General features: G+C 35.8%; 1 protein-coding gene across 4 annotated transcripts in view; it reads left to right on the top strand.

Annotated features, from left to right (window-relative positions):
• LOC118193537 (ralA-binding protein 1-like) overlaps positions 1-21,916 on the top strand; it is a 125,960-nt gene that overhangs the window by 46,161 nt on the left and 57,883 nt on the right. For all 4 annotated transcript variants that reach the window (XM_085807702.1, XM_085807701.1, XM_085807700.1 and 1 more), the window contains exons 7-10: positions 5,607-5,725; positions 5,928-6,058; positions 6,167-6,368; positions 12,322-12,651. In XM_085807702.1, coding sequence (XP_085663828.1) covers positions 5,607-5,725; positions 5,928-6,058; positions 6,167-6,368; positions 12,322-12,651 — 782 coding nt within the window. The remainder of the gene's footprint in view (positions 1-5,606; positions 5,726-5,927; positions 6,059-6,166; positions 6,369-12,321; positions 12,652-21,916) is intronic.

Here is a 21,916-nt window from a genome sequence, read left to right as displayed (position 1 = left end):
TTGTGTACTGAATCAGGAGTTATCACCAAAGAAGGCAGTGCATCATTTTTTCTGGGTCCATGAATTTCTAAGTCTAACCATCTTCTGTGACAAGGTTTTTTTTTTTTTTTCCTGTTAGCAAATAGTATTATTTTTTCAAGACTGCTTCACTTCTTTCATGTCCTGTGATGTGTTATAACACAGTGTGATGCACTACACTATAAGAAACGATTTTGAGAAACTATTTTGCCTCAGCACTAGTTTGAAAAGAAGATTTCTGTTTGAAACAGTTGGGCTTGATGACGTACTGTGGGGATGTGCCCAGAACATTTTTTAGCCTGGGGAAAATATTTTGCTTGCAGTTCTGTGTCACATAGGCTAGGAAGAAGATATATTTCTGGCAGGTCTTTTGCATGTGTCAACCAATTGGATTTGCTGGAAGTGAAAATTGCTGGAAAGATTTTTTTCCATACATATTTGAGGGTAGCTTTCAGGTCTGATGGTTGTATAACAACTTATAACTCTTATTTAGGAGACTCATCCTACTGTATTACATATTCCTTCCATATGTATGTATAATTCTAGGACATTTGCATAGTTATAGTAGATTTCCTATTATATTTATTCCTATTTCCTATCTATAAGACCTATTTTATTTCACTTTGATATGGACTTTATCAAGATGAGCAGCATTCTTTAGAATGGTCTTCAGGTATTCAGCAGTAGCTTGGTAGTAAGAAATAATATACAGGGTGACCCGTAAATGCTGTAACAAATTTCTGAGAGAGGGGTAGGGCACATTGTGAGGATTAAGAATTGCATAGGAATCCATGCCCAGAAACGTCATTGTGTGCCACCAGGGAGGCTGTACAGAAGATTGTTAGTGGAAAGTGAGGATTGCCTCATTCGAGTAGTAGGCACCATAAGAGGAGAATCGAATGCTAAGAGAGCTTGCAGACATGCTCTTAGTATATCGAATAGCTGAGGGTAATGGGCAAGCTGCTGCATGCATTTATTGAGAATGCTTCCCTGACAGACGTGAACCACACCACAGTTTGCACATCTGCATCAAAATTTGTGTGACTACTGGGTCATTAAGAAGTGGCAGGACAAGTGAGGGCAGGCCACAATCGACTTGCTCAGTCGTTCCAGAAGAAAATGTGTTGGATATGGTGGAGAGTAATCCAAGGATCATTGTCATTGCCTCTCAGTTAAGAATGTCTCATACCAATGTCTTGAACACCGAGTCCTTCTATGCCTTTCATCTCCAAAGGGTTTAGTGGTTCAGTTTCTGCACCACGATGACCATCCTGGTCATCCTGAATGTCTGTGTTTCGCACAGTGATTTCTGCAAGAAAGTGCTCATGGTGTTAATTTCCCTGCTTATATGTTGTTCACAGATGAGGTCATATTCAATAGGGATGGCATATTCTATCACCACAATCATCATTTGAGGGCCCAAGAAAACCCCCACAGTGTGTGACATCATTCAGCACAACAATGCTTCAAAGTTGATGTGTGGGCAGGTTTGGTCGGTGACTGTTTAGTCGGACTGTACCTTTTACCACCCGGGTTGAATGCTGCAAATTATCTTTCTGGAGCAGGTTCTTCCCTGCTTGCTTGATGTTCCACCAAATGTGAGGTGCAACATCTGGTTTGAGCATGATGGGTGGCCTACTCATTTTGAACTGGACGTTTGTAGCCATTTGAACAGATCATTTCCACATTGATGGGAATTGGGCATTGTGGACTTGTTCTCTGGCCATGCTCTGCAGATTTATCGAGCCTCGATTTCTTTGTGGAGAGCCATCAAGCATCATTTATCACAATCCTGTTGTGTCTGAAATGGATCTTGTGGCAAGAATCGCCTACACAGCTCCCAGTGTGTTTTCCTCCAGTCTCAAAGAAACTCCCAGTGTGTTTGAACATGTCAGGCAATCAATGGTCCATCGGTGTCAGGCATGTTTGACACCTGATGGTGCAAACGTTGAGCATCTGTTGTAAATTTCAAGCTGTTATACCATTTGTATTCATGTCCAATAAATGTTTCAAATTAATCACTCTCATGTTTCCCTTTCCATCTTATACCTCTGCAACCACTTACCCCTAACATTTCCAAGCATGGGTTCCTATGCAATTCTGAATTCTTATGATATGTCCTACCTCCCCCAGAAGATTGTCGCAACATTCATGGGGCACCCTGTATACTAGCAGCTTCATCTTTCACAGCAGTGCTGTCATGTGGGATCTAGTTATATATCCTCATATAGGCTCTCAGCTACTATTACAGATATTCTAAACCTCACCACACAGTAGAAGTTATATATTGCTTCACAAGAAAGATAAGTGTGGATATTGTCTCAGGAACTTAACTCCTCTTCAGATGACTAATAACTTTTATTAATACCCTTTAATGAAGTTGTTCAGAAGAAGATATCGCCAGCTATTAAATAGAAAAAAATAGCACCACAGCTATTATTAGAACATGTAACTGCTAGTTAAGACCAGAGACTGAAGTCATTGTCCCCATAATATCTGAATGCAATCGGTAGCATGTATTCAAGATCTAAACCCTAAGAGTGACAGTAACTTGGGTTCATTTGACCAGGTTAAAGGAGTTAGTGATCTGTTGTAAAGAACAAACTCCCATGTTGAAGCTTAAACAAGCAATTAAAGATGACCAGGAGCCTCAGCATTCTCTTTTAAAAGAGCCATGTCCACCCAGAAAGAGTCTTAACAGAAAAATCTCTTTACAGGAAAGCTAGAGCTCATTATAAAAAGAAGATTGTCAAAGCCAGAAAGTATCTTGGCAATATAATTGTGACAGCATTAAACAGAACTAGTGGCATAGTGCAAAATGTCACCTATAACAAAGTACATTAACCATCATGGAGATAACAGTAGTTATTAACCTGCAAAACTCGTCTAGCATGAGAGTCATCAATAAAATATTGAAGTGCCTTTTCTGCCAGATACTCTGGCATAAAATGACAACAGTGAGCAGCCAGAAGAAATTTTCAGAAACAGCATTGGCCAAGTTTTATTAACTGTGGAGCCCTTGCATTCCCATGATCAACTTGGAACCATTATACAGGTACTGGTATGCAAAAAATCACACAGGCTCTAGTATGAGTGATTTTCTTGCAAAAATGATAAGACAATAGAATAAATTGATATTGAAATAAATTCGTAAAGATAACTCATAGTGGTTCTTGGGCCTATTCCTCTTCCTTTTCAAAGTATGTTGAAAGATTGGCCGACGTTTTCCCTTTATGAGAACTGCAGTAGTAGCCTTTAGTACTAAAGTGGACTGCATCTCATGCAGGCCAGTAAATCTTCATCTGTAAGCAATAGTTTGGAATGACTAATATTATTAGCACATCATATCTGTCACTTAAAAGTTACAGAGCATATGCATTGCAGCCAGTATGGCATTCAAAAGAGAAAGTCTACAGACCATGCAGTGCATGGCCTAATAAAAATAATGAGAGCCAGTGGACTTAATGATATACACAGCACAATAGTAGCAGTTGATATCAGAGATCCGTTTAATATTTTGATGTTACAAAATGTATAAGATTTTCAGTGTCCTAGTGAACTCACTAGTATTATCAGAAGGTATTACCTAGACCGGTTTGTCCAAGTCACTCTGGGTAATTATATAACAAAAACCAAAAAAAAAAAAAAAAAAAAAGGGATCGAGAAATGGTGGCCAGTGGGTTCATGCCTGATTTTGTAGAACCTTAAACCCCACAGTACTTCTCAATTCTTTCTTTGAAACAGATTAAGTTTATCGTCTTTGCTCATGGTTTGTCTTGGTGACGTCAGGTGGAAAATGCCTAGAAGAAAGGACATCAAGTGGGCTTGACACTGTTGTCAACTTTGCCGGTATACGTACGTTGAGAATGTTAATGCATAAAACCAAGCTCCTCCACGCTGACAGTCTAGTCACAAAACCAAGAAAATCAGCAATTTAAAGAAATCTGCCAGTGCACCTATTAAGACAGCATATCCAGAGCATAAAAGAAATTAAACTTAGTGATTTTTGATAATATGTTCTCCTTCATATTCCATGTACAGCAACTAAAAAAAAAGTCAGCATACTTATCACCTTTAAGACTGGGCAGTATAATTAAACGAAGGAGTTTTGAGAACTCATGTAAGGATTGGCAGATAATAATAATAATGTACACTCTGAGGAATTAATTTGTCATGATATAAACTAAAATACTCTTTAAAGATGTACTTCTTGTTTTAATGCTGGTAAACTTCCTTGATTTCTCTCTCTATAAATATATACGAGGGCTGTTCAGAAAGTATAGAGACTGAATTTATTCTATTTATTCCAGAAAATCCCTAGCGGTAGGACTGTGCACATCATGCACGCGTATGTTTCACCTCATTTCACAAAAACCGGCAGGTCTGTACAGCATGCCGTTCAGTCACACTGACTTCTTTCATGTGGAGTGTTTGCATGCGTTCATTGAAAACAGAAAATGTCTGAAAACACTGAGCAGTGAATCTTTATCGATTTTTGCTTTAAGCTCGTTAAAATGCCTACTGAAACCTACGAGATGATGAAAACAGCATTTGGAGATGAGGCAATGAGTCATGCTCAGGTTTTCGAGTGGTTTCACTGATTCAAAGAGGGTCGGAAATCACTGTTCAGTGATCCCTGTTTTGGATGCCCATCCACCTCTCGCAACAAGGACAAGATTGCACAAGTGCAGGCTGTGTTGTGCTCTGATCGCCATTTAACAGTCCGAGAAATTTCACAGGAGTGTGGCATTTTCATAGGATCATGTGATGAAATTTTGAGAAAGGACTTGAACATGTGTCAAGTGTCTACAAAGCTTGTGCCACGTCTCCTCACTGAGGATCAGCAATTCCAATGACTGGCAATCTCATCTGATTTGTTTCAAAGTGCAAGCAACGATCTGGACTTCATGAAGCTCATTATGACTGGGGATGAGTCGTAGATTTACGGATACAATCCCGAAACAAAGCAGCAGTCATCACAATGGAAAAGCCCCGTGTCTCCTCGGCCAAAGAAAGCATGGCAGGTGCGAAGCCAGATCAAAGTCATGTTGCTTGTGTTTTTCGATGCAGATGGAATTGTTCATCATGAGTATGCTCCCCAGGGCCAGACAGTGAACAAGGAATTCTACTTGGATGTCATGAGGAGATAAAGAGAGGCTGTTCGCAGAAAACGACCGGTGTTGTGGGCGTCCTATCGCTGGATGCTTCATCATGACGGAGCCCCAGCACAAACCAGCAATCTTGTGCACCAGTTCTTCGCAAAACACGGAACAATCCAAGTAGCACATCCTTCCTACTCGCTGGACATGTCACCTCCAGATTTCTTCCTCTTTCCCAAGATCAAGAACACCTTAAAAGGACAACTTCAAGCCATCCAAAAGTCGGAGTTCCAGAAATTTTTCGAGGACTGGCAACATTTTTGGGCCAAGTGTGTTACTGCCAATGGAGCATATTTTGAAGGAGATTGACTCAAACCTGTTTTGTATAATAAATTCAGTCTTGATACTTTCTGAAAAGCCCTCGTATGTACAGTGAATCATGATGCATCAAAACAAAATGCCAATTTTTTATTGAATTATCATTTTTAGCTCTGAAGAATGAACGAAAGAAAGTGGAGACATTGGAGAAATTATTGAATGAGCTTCCTAATTGCAACCGCCTTCTTTTATCATGGATATTTGTACATATGCTGCATGTCATAAGTTTGGTAAGCTCTTTATGGCATTTTCATGCATACATTTCATTGATCTTTTTCTCCCCTTTCTATTTAAAAATTTATTTCTATTTAAATAGAGTATATTTGGATTTTTCTTTTTCGTAATTCACTATTTAAGGCTATTAATTATATTGCATACCATGTTATTATTTATATATCTTATTTGTTGTTATATATATATGTATATTTTTAGGAAAAAAGAAATAAAATGAATCTGCAGAATATTTCAATTGTTCTTGGACCTGCAATGCAAATAAGTCACCATGTTTTACAAGCTTTCTTTGCACACAGTAATGTTTTATTTAAAGGAGTTGAAATAAAAAAGTAATTCTGTCTAAAATATTTTTCTTCCCGTAATTTTTGAATTGGTTTTTTGTAGTTTATATTGTAATTTCTTTTTCATTTTTATACTTCAGTATATTTATTTTTAAGGTATGTACCACCAATAGAATTAGACAGTAGCCGACTGTCCTTGGAGCTACCAGATTCACCTTTAGCTCTTGCTGAAGAACTTTTGAAACAAGAAAATGTGCTTAGTATTCTGCATGCTGAATTGAATGCTGGTTTAAGAGATAAACAAAAAGAAGAGCAGCTATGGGAAGTCCAGAGAGTTGTTACACAACTAAAAAGAAAGGTACAGTGTTAATTTCATCAGTTTGTGACAGTATGATGTGTAATTTTTTAGTCTTCATTTCATGCGTTTTCAAACTATGTTATGGAAAAAAAATCATTTACTGGAAATTCCTAGATAACCCATCTACTTAGAGGATTCATACTTAGAGATGAATCATATTTGATTAAATCTTTATGCTGTTTCTGTCAATGTATTTTCATTCTGCTTTTTTTGCAACAATCCCAGCTTTTGGGTTGTTATTGAAGTGCTTCTTGGATATTGTATAACAGAAATATATCTAACATCATCTATGATTTGGCCTGAATATCCTTTATAGAATGAAAGCAGCAATCATTCAATTTATATTTAAGCTTTAAGAATAAAAATATCACAGGATTCCACATATGGTAACATGAAAGAAAGTGGACCCATTGCAAATTTCATTTTCTTGGAACAAGTTTTGCATTCTTCAGAGTAGGTGCTTTCATGGTAGTGTAAGAAGATCTCAACTTGTGTAATGTTTTAATAGAACTGATATATGAGTTTGAATCCTGCAACCCTACTAGACAACTAGCAAGTTATCACTATGTCTGAAAATAATATGGCAGAGTGGCTAAGATTAAAATAACCTTTTAATGTAATCTGAACTTTTAACGGAAAAGGCACAACTTGTCCTACAGCTAAATCACTACTTGTGGCGATATAAATTAAACAGTAGAAGAAACTTAAATTTAAACATTGGTAAAGTATTCTGTCTGCACAATCAAATAAATAAGTGCTTACCTGCGGCCAAGCAGTAAAGTTGCTAAACAGTGGGTAGTTAGGTTCAAGGTTTGAATTGCACGAATGGGTTAGCTGCATAGGCATTTTCGTGGTTTTCCCCATGTGTGATGTGTATTTGAGCCAGTTTTCTGTAGAAAGTTCTGAACAAAGGCATCCCCTTTTTTAGGCAGATAGCCGTCTGCCTAAAAAGCATTTGCCATAATCGCATAAACCAAACCAAATAAATAACCTTGGCTCAGTTAACTTACTGGCACATTTGGCTGCAAGAGAATGCAAAAGCCTAGATTACATTTAGATAGAGCTGGCAAAATTTAACAGCATAGTATAAGTGCCAGAAGTTCAGTTAGATCTCAAGCCCTCAGCTTAAATACACTAATTTGCATTCTGGTGAATAACATGGAAATGAATTAAAATGATAATAAATTATTATCTGAAATATAAGAAGCTTACACCTTCCACTGCTTAAGTCTGGAGACATCACAAATCATCACTTTGACTATTTGATCTAGCAAGATTAATTTTTCGTGCCCAATCCTCTCTGTATAAAACATTTAAAAAGAATAAATGTTCCATATTTTCTTGACATCTTTGCTCTAGTGCAATTCTGCAAGAGGCTTGCTACTTTCATTCAGATTATTCACTACAAATCAAATTGTAATAGAGAGCATACAGGCTGAATCACAGAGTTTGATTTTGGCATAATTTAAGTCAAAAACTTGAAGATAACACTTCAATCATAAGTAGGTTTGATGCATTAACACAGATAGGCATACCTTAAAACATATATTGGATGAATTAAAACTAGATGAAGAAATTTCTAGGAGGGATAAGGTACACCTAGATGACCTGGAATCCCATAGTAATGCAATATTAACGAGAAGGTATAAAAGGCTATCACATGAAAACCATTGGCAGAAACTCGCAGAAGTGTAAGGATGAAAAATATGAATGCATTGTGATCATAAATTGACATTTCAAGACCATAAAAATAAGTGCTGACTTTACTAGTGATTAAGGTCTCCAACATTTTGCAGCATGGCATAAGGCATGGAATCTTGCACATTGTGAAATGCACTGGGCATTTTGAAATAGTACATCTTTATAGCTACCGTCAATGTCCAATGGCTGCCCAATGTATATTAACATGTGCAATATTTCATGCGATGCCCATGTTAGAAGGCAATACTTTAGGCAATTTTATTTTCAGGAGATCCATGACTTATTTTAAATGGTTTAAAATAAGTTGTGAATGGCTGAATAAATGTGGCTTTCAATGGATTTCCTGCAACAGCTCCTAACAACCTTCTTTCTTAGGATTGCATTCTATGGATTTCTTAGGATTACTTCCCGGCCGACACGCAGGCGTGCCAGAGCATTTTCCTGTTAAGCCCCGACTGTCACGTATTTGTGCCAGTGTCCTGGAACGTTTTAAAAACTATAATTTCTGTCACAAGATGACACTGTATGTCTATATGGTTTCAGGTACATGTACATTAGACCTTCTACTCGAAATGAGAGAAGCATGACTCACATACACGTGTTTTTGATTATATAAACAAAAGGGGAAATGAATGTTTCCGAATGGTGTGATTTGTGACGTCTCTTTAAATTCGCACGTGGTAGTTGTTTATTGTAAGTAGAGAAGTTTTATTTTTGCTAAAGCGTTGGGTATTTCGGTTTACAGTTCAGTTTTTAGAAAATAATTAAATCTTGTTAGACGTGAATTCTTTCTGTTTTTACCGTTGCAATGTCGAAGTGTCGAAAATGTTTAACAGAGCATGAAATAGCAGAAATGATGCAAAATATTTCAGATATTAATTCTGAAACAGATTCTGATAGTAGTGATAGTGATACTATGATATATTCTGATCATAAAGAATCTGGCGAATCTAAAATCTGCATACAGATGTCCGAAATGTCCTCATCATCAATGTCGTTATTACGAGTGCAAGAAATGTAACATAGGACTGTGTGTAGATCCCTGTTTTCAAATTTTTCATACGAAAAGAGAATTTTAAGTAATATGCTTAGTTTTCCAATGTATAATGTTAAAAGTCATAAAATGGTGAGTAATGAAAATAACATGTGTAAAATATGCATTTAAACAAGAAATAAGGTAATTAAAGTATATATAAAAATATCTATAAAGCATAAGCCATTTAAATACTCTATAGAGCATTATTAAACAATGTGTTGATACTTCGGAAATTTCATGGATTTAGGCTTAATAGCAAAAAAGCCCCCGGCCCTGGACAGATGCTCGCGTACGACACTGCAGGCCTCCGCGATAAGCGCGCGTTTGCGCTACCCGGTGCAAAGGGGTTAAGTTATATTATGCTAATGTGCTATATTATGCTACTCCTATGTGTCATGTATTGCCGTTACGCAAAACATAAGATCTTTAACTTATCTTCCATATACACTGCCCTCCAAAAGTTAAATAACAGCAGGTTTTTTGTGTCTAATTTGAAAATGAAGCAACATAGAAACAAGGCATTTACAGTACATGCTCATTAAAGAGTTCTTTAATGAATGCGACATAGAATCTTTCTGAAGTTCAACAAACAAGAATTACAGCAAAAAATTGCACCCTTGGCAGAGAAATCCAGTCTTGGAGAAACAGTATATCACAGTTTTTTGAGGAAGAGTGGGGTGATAACATTACAAAAATGGGTTCTAATAAGTAATGTGTCCGCCCCTAGCCGCAATACATTGGCGGTAGCGATGTGCCATGCTGTCAATTAAGTTATCGGTTAGTGAAATGGGAAGCAATGCGCAGACATGGAGTAATCTGTATTCAAGCTCATCTAATACCTCTGAGAAGGACTTAAGCAGCATTCTGTCTTTTAAGGTAGTCCCAAAGATGCTGTATTGGATTTAGGTCTGGAGACTGAGCTGGCCATTCCACCCACTCCATACTGTAACCCTCAAGATATTCTTCATCAACCCAAGCTTGAAGCAGTCGCTGATTGTTGTCCATCAGAAGAACTCCAGGACCAATAACAGTGGCATATGGGCAGATATATTGATCAAGGATCTCATCTTGTTATCTCAACACCAGTTAGAGTTCCTTCATGGAACACATGCAAGTCAGTGTGACCACTGAGAGAGATCCCAGCTCAAACCATTATTCCCTGTCATCTGTAACTGTGTCTTTTCACAATGTGGGACTGATTGTATGTGGTGTGTTGTTCCCTATGGATCAACTGATGAGCTAAGTCACTCTCCCATGTAAATCTGGGCTGATCTGTGAAAAAAAAAAGTTGCCATTGCTGAGTGGTACAGGAGACATGTTCTCCTGCCCAACGAGCACCTCTGTGTCCTCAGGTGAAGGTAACACAAACAACTGGGTATCTTGCCTACAGATCTGTTTTGTGCAGGCATCTTGCACTGTAATAGCTCAGATTCTTGTTCCTGTTACCACTAAATGATCTGCCATGAACTCAATGTTGCTTCTCTTCAGGCAGAGCTAAATAAAATCTCCTTCAGGTTTTGTAACTCTTGGTCTGCCTGAAATATGTCTTCTAGATACAGAATCGATCTGATTTCATAGTCACTGGATCAACTATGAGAGACATCTTGCAGGATCAGCTTGTGACATCACCATTTCTGTCCATCCAACTGCCCGCCACCTCAAGGAATTGGGCAAACAACTTCTTCTGGACATTGAAAAAATTTCCTGGATAATGTCAACAAAATTGCTTATAACAATTGATGATCAACACTCATGAACAAAACTTACAATTTTTGCTCCAAGTCTTATATAAGTATTCATTTCTGTAAAATAAAAGTGGTAGCTATTGTGTTTGTGTGTATTTTCATGACCATCATGCATATAGATTATGAGTTTAAATGTTACTGACATTTTTTAATCATGAGCTTTGAAAAATATGATGTTCCTTAACTTTTGGAGGGCAGCGTATGACACACTTATCACCAAAGTGTTTTCAGTTCAGCAGCATGCTGTGACAGAGGGGTTAAATTGGGACAGATGTTAAAACCACTCTTCCGAGTGGGCCTCATAAGTTTTAATTTGGATTAAGTTCAAAGATTATTTAGTAATTAGTTTATTTAGTAATTATCTGTATCTATCAAAAAAAATCATTCTGATTTGTTCAGTGTGAGCATATGTTATCAATTAAAGGCAGAATTCGTGTAATCTGCTTTTCAAGTTTTGGAGGTGCACATGAGCCTCTGGAAACCTTTACACAGGGTTGTTAAGCTTCAGCTCTATATCTGTGGAGTTCATTGATCATTATTTTTCCCCATATTGCCATATCTGCACCCTTGCAGTGTTATATTTTGTATTGTTGGTGAGAATAGTTTGTATTGCTGGTGCTCTTTAGATATAAATGCTTTTAGAATCAGAGGCTGAAATAAATCTAATTTGTGGCTGAAGAGGGAAAAAGAAAGCTCATTGTTGTAGACTTCAGCTTTGGTGTTGTCAGCATCAGTCTCCTTTCCAGGCAAGTCTCTTTTTTTATTGTGATGCTGGTGAAGTGTAAACTAGAACTAATTGTAGCATAGGACAATTACAGATGAAAACATCATAAAAGGGATGTTTTCTTTTGCAGCCTTGTCTCAGTATCTTAACTAGAGTTCCAGAGTATTTTAAATTGCTTACAGTGGATATAGCCTTATTTATGGTGTGAAATGTTCAACCATGTAACTGCTTCTGTAATTCTCGATGTGTTGTTTCTAAATGGCTGACAAATCTTCATTTGCAAAAATTCTTCAAAATGCTATTTAGATGCTTAAAAAGGGAGGTGACTTTTATAAACACTGAAATTGAATTCTGAATTGCAACAGTTTTGATGATGTCATGCCATTATTTGCATTTTAGAAACAACCTAATCATTATTTTATTTATACAAATGAAAGATAACTTTCAGTATTGGTGCATCTGGGCAAGTAAATGAATGGTGTTATATTGTGAGCAAAATTAGAGATTAATTAAATAATGACTGAGAGATATTTTAATTGTGTCACTTGCAAGCTGCTGCAATATAACATTTTGGTTAAATTCGAGGATGGTTAGGTTATCCAAATGTACAACTATATGTTTGGTATGCATATTGTATTTTTAATCTTACACTTCTGTATTTCAGTTATTGGTATGATTTTTTTCCCCTGATCTGACCTTGGTTTTCCTCAATAAAATGAAAATAATGTCAATTGTTTGTATTTGCAGTTGAGATTTGTGAGACAAGTTCAAGATGCTTCTAATCCTAGATCGGAAGACAGTGAGATCAAAAATAAAAGCACAAATGATATGGCAGTTAATATGGCTATTCAACAGGTTTCAAATACAGAATTACCAGCAAAATGTGAGGAAAAATCTGAAGTAAATCTAAATATTGGAAATTCTGTAGTGAAAGATATTGTGGCACCTTCTAAAGATCCTGAGAACAAAGTTTCTGAAATGGTTAATGTGGTGGTGGAAACGGAAAACACTGCACAAGTGTCACCCACAAGTACAGAAAAAGAGAGTGTTGCTGAAAGTTCAGTTGTGATAAACAAGGTAAACTCATTGTCCATAAATTATTTCTTTTCCATTTATGAACTAATTTATTTAAATATGAGTATTCAGTTTTTAAGTTGTTAAATTTATATTGACATTTTTGTGATTTATTTTTACTTATTTTTGGTTTATTTATAACATATTTCCAGTTTGGAAGAAAAGTTTGCTTTGTTACAGAGTATGTTTATTTCTTATGCTAAATAAATTTTTAATTGTGCTAAAAAATTTTACAAGTAATGTAATTAAATATTATTCCAGCAGGGTATCTTTTATGGTTTCTAACTTATGTAGCAATTCTTACACAAATGTTAATTTTTAAGTAGTTAACAATAAATATGAGTTTTCCTTTGAAAAACCTGTCACAAAAAGTAGCTTCATTTAAATTGTGTGAATAGAAGTAATAATATTGTTGACTAAATGCCAAATTTAACCTGAATTGGATTTGTAAGTCACATTTATTTATTCTCATAAATTTTTCTTCTTCAGCTCATTATTTTTGAGCAAAATAAGATAACCCATATATATCATTCCATTTTGCATTCTGTACTTTTTCATATATAAAAAATCTTAATGTATATCATATATGAAAAATCTTGCTAGCAAAATTGCAGATAAGGTCATAATTTTATGTTGTCGTGTAATCTCCTTTTCATATAACATAAAACAGAATAAATGTAATTTTTTAAATGCAGATTTAAAAAATCCAGTAAATTACCTTTTTATGATATAGGAAGATGAAATATTTTAATTATAAAAATTAATTTTATAATATTAATAACTTAAACTTCAGGAAGTGTGTAATATCCACTATTTTAAGTTACTAATTCAAATTCAAAATACTAGTAATGCTTTGCTCTTGTTCAGTATTTTTTACTGGAAACATATTATCCAAAAGCTGATACTTTATTTTTCATCTGTAAAGTTGTTGCCTTGCATATAATTTATAGGTATGAGGTATGATAGAAAGGTATGATAGAAGGTATGATAGAAAATAGAATATGTATGTAAATTTAAAGTAAATCTTTATTCTTTTCACTTCTTTAAACAAAATCATTATTAAGGCTTTAAATAATTAATAAACACAAGAAATGGAGGTAATAAAACTTTGAGACTACCTATATTTCAATACAATTCCTGTTTTGTATTAAAGTGTACCTTCCATACAGCTTGTGTGCTTTCTACATTGAGGAATTTTTAATTTCATGATGATAGATATAATACTGCATGGATGCTGAGAGAATATCAGCATCCATGCAGTATTACGGCAGTGTAAATTAAAAAAAAAAAGTGTTTTTCTAATGTGACCATACCTTCTGTATTTTCCGAGACAGTCCTGAATTTTCAGTCCCTGTCCTGACTTTCCCTTAGAAAGTCCTCCACGAAGGCATCCCTCCCCTTAGGCAAATAGCCCTCCAGGCTTTGTCGTAATTAAATAACCAACCAACTAACCAACCATTAACATTAGTGCTTACAGGGATATTTAAAATTATTAGGGATGTATTTAATAGACATAAAAATAAGGGATATTAAAAAAGCATAAAAGATTTCATTTTTTCTACATGTTTAAAACATTTGTCTGATGAAGGTTTATTTTAAAACTTTAGGATGCTCCAGAGTAAGTTTTTTTTTTTTTTTAAATTATATAGAGTAATAATCTCTTGCTCTGTGACACAGCTTTGTTGTTCTAAAAATTGTAGGTATTTTTCACCAAGTTCCAGACCCTCATTAAAAGATATTTTCTCACTTCTATCAAATTCACTGTCTGTGTCGGTGTCAGAATTGTCTTCTTGCTGTGGCGAGTTGAAAACAGAGCCAATGATTTCATCATCAGTCATCTGATATGCCAGCATTGGCTCATCTGAACACATCATCCATTCAACAATATCTTCTTCTTGCAAAGCCTCCTCATTTATTTTTTCTTTTGAAAATAAAAGCAATTCTCTTTCTTTAATCCTTGCTGCACTGACCCTAAAACCAAAAAAATCACTGTCATCACTCTCAGTTTCAATAAACAGAGAATATGGCCATACATTATGCCAGGTATTTACTAATTTTGTTTGGGAAACAGAATTCCATGATTCAGCTAACAAATAAATGCAGTCTTTGATGGTGAATTTTTTTTTTATAATCACAAAGTAGAACAGAATGGTCATTTGAAAGAAATTTTTTCAGAAACTGATTTATAGTGTCATTTAATACTGTGTATTATGCCCTGGTCCATTGTTTGGATCAATGATGTAGTATTTGGGGGCAAAAAAAGGGCCATGACATTATCACATGTTAAAATAGTTGTATCTGGATGTGCAGAGCAGTTGTCTGACAACAGTAAAATCTTGCAATTTGATGGTAACCCTACACTGTTACATTGCCTTCTAGCCTCTTTAATGAAATGCTCCATGAACCATTCAGTCATAAGTTGTTTTGTGAACCAGGAATTTTTATTACTCCTATAAATCACAGGCAAGGATTTTACTCCTTTCAGACCTCTAGGATTGGTGCTCTTGCCCACTACCACTGGTTTACATTTGTAAGTTCCAGCTGCATTGCTACACAATAAAATGCTAACTCTTTCTTTAGCATCTTTCACCCCTGCACTTTCTTCACTTGTCACAAATGTCTTTCTTAGCAAACATTGCCAAAAATGTCCTGTCTTGTCCATATTAAAAACCTGTTCTGGGCTGAGATTTCCTTCTGCCACTAACGCAGAAAATTCATCAATAAACTCATCTGCAGCATCTTTATCTGCTGAAAGTTTTTCCCCACATGCTTTCAGATAATGTAGTGTTACGGATTTCGTATTTAAATAGCTAATGTTAGTTGAATTATAAATTAAACTTTTTAATTCCCTGTGCAGTGTAGCGCGTGATGCTACACTTGAGTGTAAATGTTGAGTGTAAAAATACAAGAGCATGTGCTCTTGTATTTTTAATTTTCTGGCTTAGCTTTCCTTTAATATTCATCATGCACTACACTGCACGGGGAATAAAACAATTTAATTTATAATTCAACTAACATTAGCTATTTAAAAATGAAATCCGTAACACTGCCCTCTTCCCAAGGACTGTTTGTCCCAGGCAGTATAATCCCTGGACAGAAAGCCAAATTTAAAACTAAAGGCATAAATGCAATAATAAGCGTTACATTACAATAACAACAAAAAAAAAATGAACAGTAAATGCAATCAAATACTAAATACAAATCAAATTCTATCAAACACTAAATACAAATAAAATCAAATACACAATTAGAAACAAAAAGGACCATGGTCTTACACTATTTACAATTACTTACACTACGTACTATGGCCATAGTAATGAGCTAACCTGTTGTAATGAACGACTTTAGGTTTAGAGTTCGAAAACTTACGGATCTGAACCATGACATCATTCAGCCTGTTTAGGACTGTGTGCGGACCATCCCAACGTGACTGTAATTTAGGCCTGACACCTTTTCGTCGAATCGGTTCTCCGAATGATGGTAACATTAGATCCTGTGTCAATAATCATATTGCAAGGAACTCCATCGATATGCCCATTGATGGACAGTCCGTTACTGTTGCCATTCACTGTAGAAATCTTGAACACTTTGAAACAAGGTTTTTTCATTATCTGGCAACCTCCGTTCCTCGATATGGCCTTTCATTTGTTTCCTGCGTTGTTGCTGGGAAATGATCTTATTTTCCGTACCCTGGGGTATTCTGCAATCCTTTCGTACATGGCCTTCAGCTTCACAGTACCAACACTTTGGTTTCTTGTCACTCCTTTTCGGTCCCATGACATTTAATTGTCTGTTTAACCCGCTTTTCTTATTTTCCGTGCTTTGGGGTGTTCTGCAGTTCCTTCATATGTGGCCTTCAATACCACAGTTCCAGCACTTTAGGGTTGGATTCTCCTCACCAATATTCCGTCTCAAGGCATTCACTGGTCTTGTCACATCATCCGTTTCATTATCCGTGCCCTGGGGTGTTCTGCAATGCCGTCGTATGTGCCCTTCAGCTCCACATTTCCAACACCTTAGAGCCACTTTGTTCTCACTCCTACTCCATATCAAAGCGTCGACTTGTCTGGATAAATCATCTAAATGAGCCAACAATTGATCCACTGGCTCGGGGACTTGCACAGCTCTGACTGGGTAGCGGTCTCTACGAGTGGCTTGCTGGGCTGCCTCAAATTTCATGGTGTACACTAAAGCGTTTTTCAAATCTTTAACATCCGCCATTCGCAGAGCTTTCTGTATTTCAGGATCCCGGATGACGTCGATGAAGTATTGCAGGGACAGGATTTCCCTTGTTTCTATTGGGCACTCTGCAAAGGCGAAATGGGACAGCCTTTCAACATCCGTGGTGAGCTCCTGGAGTGTTTCCATGGGCTTCTGTTGACGGGATTTTGACTGAAGCCTACTGTAGTCTTTCAAAAATTTCTCTCCAACCATTGCTCCAATACGCCGGACAGAGCTTCGAAATCTGTCCTTTGGTTTTCGGGAAGAAACTGCAGGATATCCGCTGCGTCTGCTCTTAAAGAAGCAGCGAGATGACAAGCCTTTGCCTGGGGATCACATCCATTTGCTTCTGCCACTATAGAAAACTGTGTCTTGTGTACTTGCCAGGAGGTCTTCCCTGTATCTGTAGATAGTTTCAAAACAGGATGAGCAGGCATCGGTAAAAATTTAAAACTGTCAGAATTGTTCCCTGCAGTCGTTACGATCTTCTTTAAAGTATCAACTTCTTTCGCAACGGCTGAAATCTTATCATCAATTTGTTGTTCGACGTCAGAAACTCTCTTCTCTATATGTTCTTTTACAGAAGAAACTCTCTCTTCTATTTCTTCTTTCACCGAAGAAACTCTTTCTTCAATTTGATGCTTTACGGAAGAAACTTTTTCTTCAATTTGTCCAACTTTATTTTTAACATGTCCATTCTGTCCTCCATAGCCTCAAATTTGTTTTCTATTATGCAGGTAATTTCCCTTTTCCTTTCTTCTTGACCTGCTTCAATCTTTTCTTGACCGGCTTGAATAGCTTTCATTTCTTCCTTAACGGATTCTTGGCCAGCAATCATCTTCTCTTTCATTTCTTCTTTAAATGATGCTTGGCCAGCTTCTATCTTTGCTTGAAATGCAGCAAAAGCACTGAGGAGCTGCCTCAATTGTTCTTCAGTTGCTCTTGTGGGCGTGGGTTCGAATCCCACTTCTAACACCAAAAATTGTTGTGTGCATACGGTTCGTTATGAAATGAATGCACAAGTCCGATGAAAAAATGAACACAATTTATTATTATCACAACAAAAAAGCTTAAATTTCCTCAGATATTCATGCAGTATTACAATATCTCACAGTAGTTATCTTTTAACTACTCAAACGTTCAAGAGAACTTAATTCAAAACAGCTAAAGAAAGCTAATCCACAAATTCGCTACAGTCAACAAGAGCAGTTTTCTAAACAAACTCTTAAAACAACAACAAACTAGCTAACTAATCGAATTGAGAGGTGTTCTTTTTTATAAGATTTTAAATCGCGCACGAGAATTTTCTGGAACTTTCTCGAAATCAAAAAGAGATATTTATTTATTAAATGTTAAATGCACATGCTCTTGTATTTTTAATTTTCCGGCTTAGCTTTCCTTTAATATTCGTCACGCGCAACACAGCATCAAGATTTTCTGATTTTGCCTCATGCAAAGATTTCCGGTGTTAGAATCACTGTTGCTGTAAAATTTCAACAGTTTTTCTTTATTTTTCCGTATATCATACACAGTCCATGTCGCTATTCCATACGATTCTGCTATAAAGCGAGGAGTAGCACCTGCCTCCATCTTTTGCAGAATTTCCACTTTTTGCATTACCGTCAATGCAACGTGTTTACGTTTTTCAATGTTGCAAGCAGTAAAATCATGAGTGTGTTTCTTATCTGCTATTGTATTAAAAATCGCTGGTATTTAAAATATTCTTAATGTATCCACAAAATTCATTATGTCAATAATTTGCTATTTCCGTTATGACTCATTATTATTTGGTAATTATGATGTTATTATTCAGTAAGTAATTTTTCTTCAATATTTCGTATTTTATGTTGTGGTTTCCGGAACCCATAAACTCAATGTTTATATTTTGGAGGCAATGCGGATTTCAGGAGTTGGCGGATTTTCAGTATTTGACTGTAGTAATAAACATAAAATGTCAAGTTTTGCAGCTGCATGTAGCTCGTCATTAAAGAATTTTCTTCAAACAGGAGAAAAAATGGGTGATAAGGAAAAAAAATTAACTACAGTACATAAAAGGTACTTTTTCATACCATACTGTTTGATGCAAGCATTGCTTTAGGTCTATGGATTGTATATCCAAGCTGCATTGAGTGGTATTTGAGCCTAAATTTACATGTGCACAAACCAAGGCTGAAGCAGTAATTCTAAAGGTTTTCATGCTTTAATGCTTTTCATTTGTTTCAATCTCAACTGATGCATCCAATTACAAAGAAATAAAACTTTTTCCAGTAGTAGTTAGATTTAGATATTGGAGTCAGCATAAAAATTTTATAATTTAAATCCTTACCTGGTAAAACACTCAACATTGTCAGCAACTACTTAACTATCTGTCTTGAAGAAAATAATTGAAAAGAAAAAGGTTATTGTTCTTTGTCCCGATAATACAAATTCTATCTTTAGAGGAGCAGATAGATGTGGACAAAATAATGTTTTTGTTAAACTGAAATAAAACCTTATAAATGGTTTAATTGGAGTTGGATGTGCAGTGCATATTATCCATAACACTAACATCAAATGATGTTCTGCTAGTTGATATAGAAATGATTATTTCTGAGATATACTTTAAATCTTATATTGTTAGAGTAGAAATATTGTAAATTTCTTAAACTTCATAGAAACCAATATTTCAATGCTACTAGGGTTATTCACAAACAAGATGGTTAGCATTACTTCCCACCATTGAAAGGGTACGCTAAATGTTTTTAAGACTGAAGGCTTATTTTCAGTCCTGGGAAAAGTGTCTCGTGCTTATTTAAAATTCCTTGAAAATCCAGTGGTTGCTGCAACTCAGTGAGTATTTAGCGTTATCAACAGTTTTTGGATTAGTGATAAAACACAGCTTAAACTGGACACTTTGAAGGGTATGCTACTCACCAAAATAAAGTTTGATGAAAATTGCATGGACTTTTATAAGATCGAAAAAGAGAAAGATGTTCTAAGAAATATTCATACTTCAGGTAAATCCTAGGCTACTTCATGAAAGTTTAGAAGCATTACAAGTTAGTTTGTTTAAAAATGTTATTAAAAAAATATTATATATTGCCCTCCAGAAATTAAGGAACAGCATATTTTTCAAAGCTCAACATTGCAAAAATGTCAGTAAGGTTTAAATTCACAGTTCATATGCATGACAGTAACGAAGTTTAAGAAAATATATGCAAAAATAATAGATTTTTGTTATATAAAAATGAATACTTATATAGGAGTTTGAGAAAAAATGTAAAAAGTCTAATTTTTGTTCACGAGTTTTGATCTTCAGTTGTTATTACAGTTTCGTAGACAATATCCAGGAGAGTCTATCAATGTTATGGAGAAGTCGTTAGCCCGATTCGTTGTGGTGGGTGATCAGATGGATGGAAATGGGGATGTCACAAGCTGATACTGCTAGACATATCAATAGCTCTCTTAGTGTGGTCCACCGTCTGTGGAATCAGTTTGAATCCGAGAATTCTGTATCTAGAAGAAATGTTTCAGGCAGACCTAGAGTTACAACACCTGCACGAGACCATTATTTAACTCTTTTGACATGAAGGAGGAGTAACATTACTGTGCCTCAGCTCATGGCAGATCATTTAGGGTCAACAGGAAAAAGAATCTCACCTACTACAGTGCACAGACGCCCACACAATACAGGCTGTATGCAAGATGACCGATTGTTTGTGCCCCCTTGATCTGAGGTGCCAGTTTATGTTGGGCAAGAGAAAACATCTCCTGAATCAAGTCATTTTCAGTGTCTGCTCTGTTTCACTATTTTGTCTTTGTTTGTAATAGAGGTAAAAAATCATGACGCACGAAGATATGTTGACACAGATGGTAGCAATGCATAGGTAGTTCTTTCTGATGTGTTTCAATAAGATCCGCACATAAAGGACAAAAACATTATGACTGATTCCTCACTGACCACAGCTCTCACCCTTAAATTGGTTTCTTTTCTTTTTTTTCCCCCCCAATGGCAGATTGTGAACAATTAGAAATGTAACCAGTCCATTAATCTATAGAAGGCCAGATGTGGTGGTCTCTTTATTATGGAAGCACCTAATAGGTGGGCCACCATTGCCTTTCCTATGAAGGGGACGGACAGTTACAACCATGCTTCTCCGAGATTCGAACCCAGGCCCTTCAGCATCACAGTCAGCTTCCCTGACCACCATACCGACTAGCTACATTGATCTTCATCTTGACATTCATTGAGAAACTTTGAATGAATTCTTATGAAATTCAAACAATCATTCTCTGAGTTCAGGAAAATAGCAACCAAATTGAATTTATATTGCTTTCAAATGCTACAAAATTATATATATAATTTTTAATAAATGGGAATAAGTTCTGTCCTACAAGAATCAAAAACTAATGACACTTCATTAAACACTAAAAAGTATTTAAAATTAAGCCTTTATTTCCAGTTTGCTTACAAAAACTTTCAAGAAATTAATGAATTTTATGCTATTTGTATTCTTTCTTTGCATTTAGAATTTTAATATTTTCAATTACTTAATGTTTAAAATAAATAGTTTTAAACATTAAGTAATTGATTAAATGTGTTTAAAACAAATAGGCAAGTTGTAAAACTTTTCTGATATTCCTCCTAGGAGACGTGCTATCTTATATAGAATTTCAAAAAATAATCTTAGCCATATCTAAGAACACTTTGGCAATCACATTTTCTCAAGTCACCAAACATTTATATGGGAAAGAAGTCAATGATGGCCTGCATTCATTTGATTCATAACTGCTTGAATGACCATGTGTTTAAAGCCTTTTTGATAAAATTTACAACTTCACTTTTCTCATCCAAAACTTTTTCTATTGCAACTGGAAGTATTTTTGAGTCCAGTGTCTGTTGTATTACACAATGAATTCCTTTCAGCTGTGGAGACCACTTTTTACACATGTATGAAATCCAAATTTTGTTTAAAATATGTGTGACACTCCCCCTGTGCAACATCTATTGGCTTTGTCCCACAATATTTTTTTTTCAACTCAAAACAATATGAAGACTTTTGTAAAT

This window comes from Stegodyphus dumicola, chromosome X1, assembly GCF_044657685.1.
Source record: "Stegodyphus dumicola isolate Sdum_Otavi_A_Nest chromosome X1, ASM4465768v1".
NCBI classification, from domain to species: Eukaryota; Metazoa; Arthropoda; class Arachnida; order Araneae; family Eresidae; genus Stegodyphus; species Stegodyphus dumicola.
The sequence above is the reverse complement of the archived record's forward strand: the minus strand, read 5'-3'. Positions and strand labels throughout refer to the sequence as shown.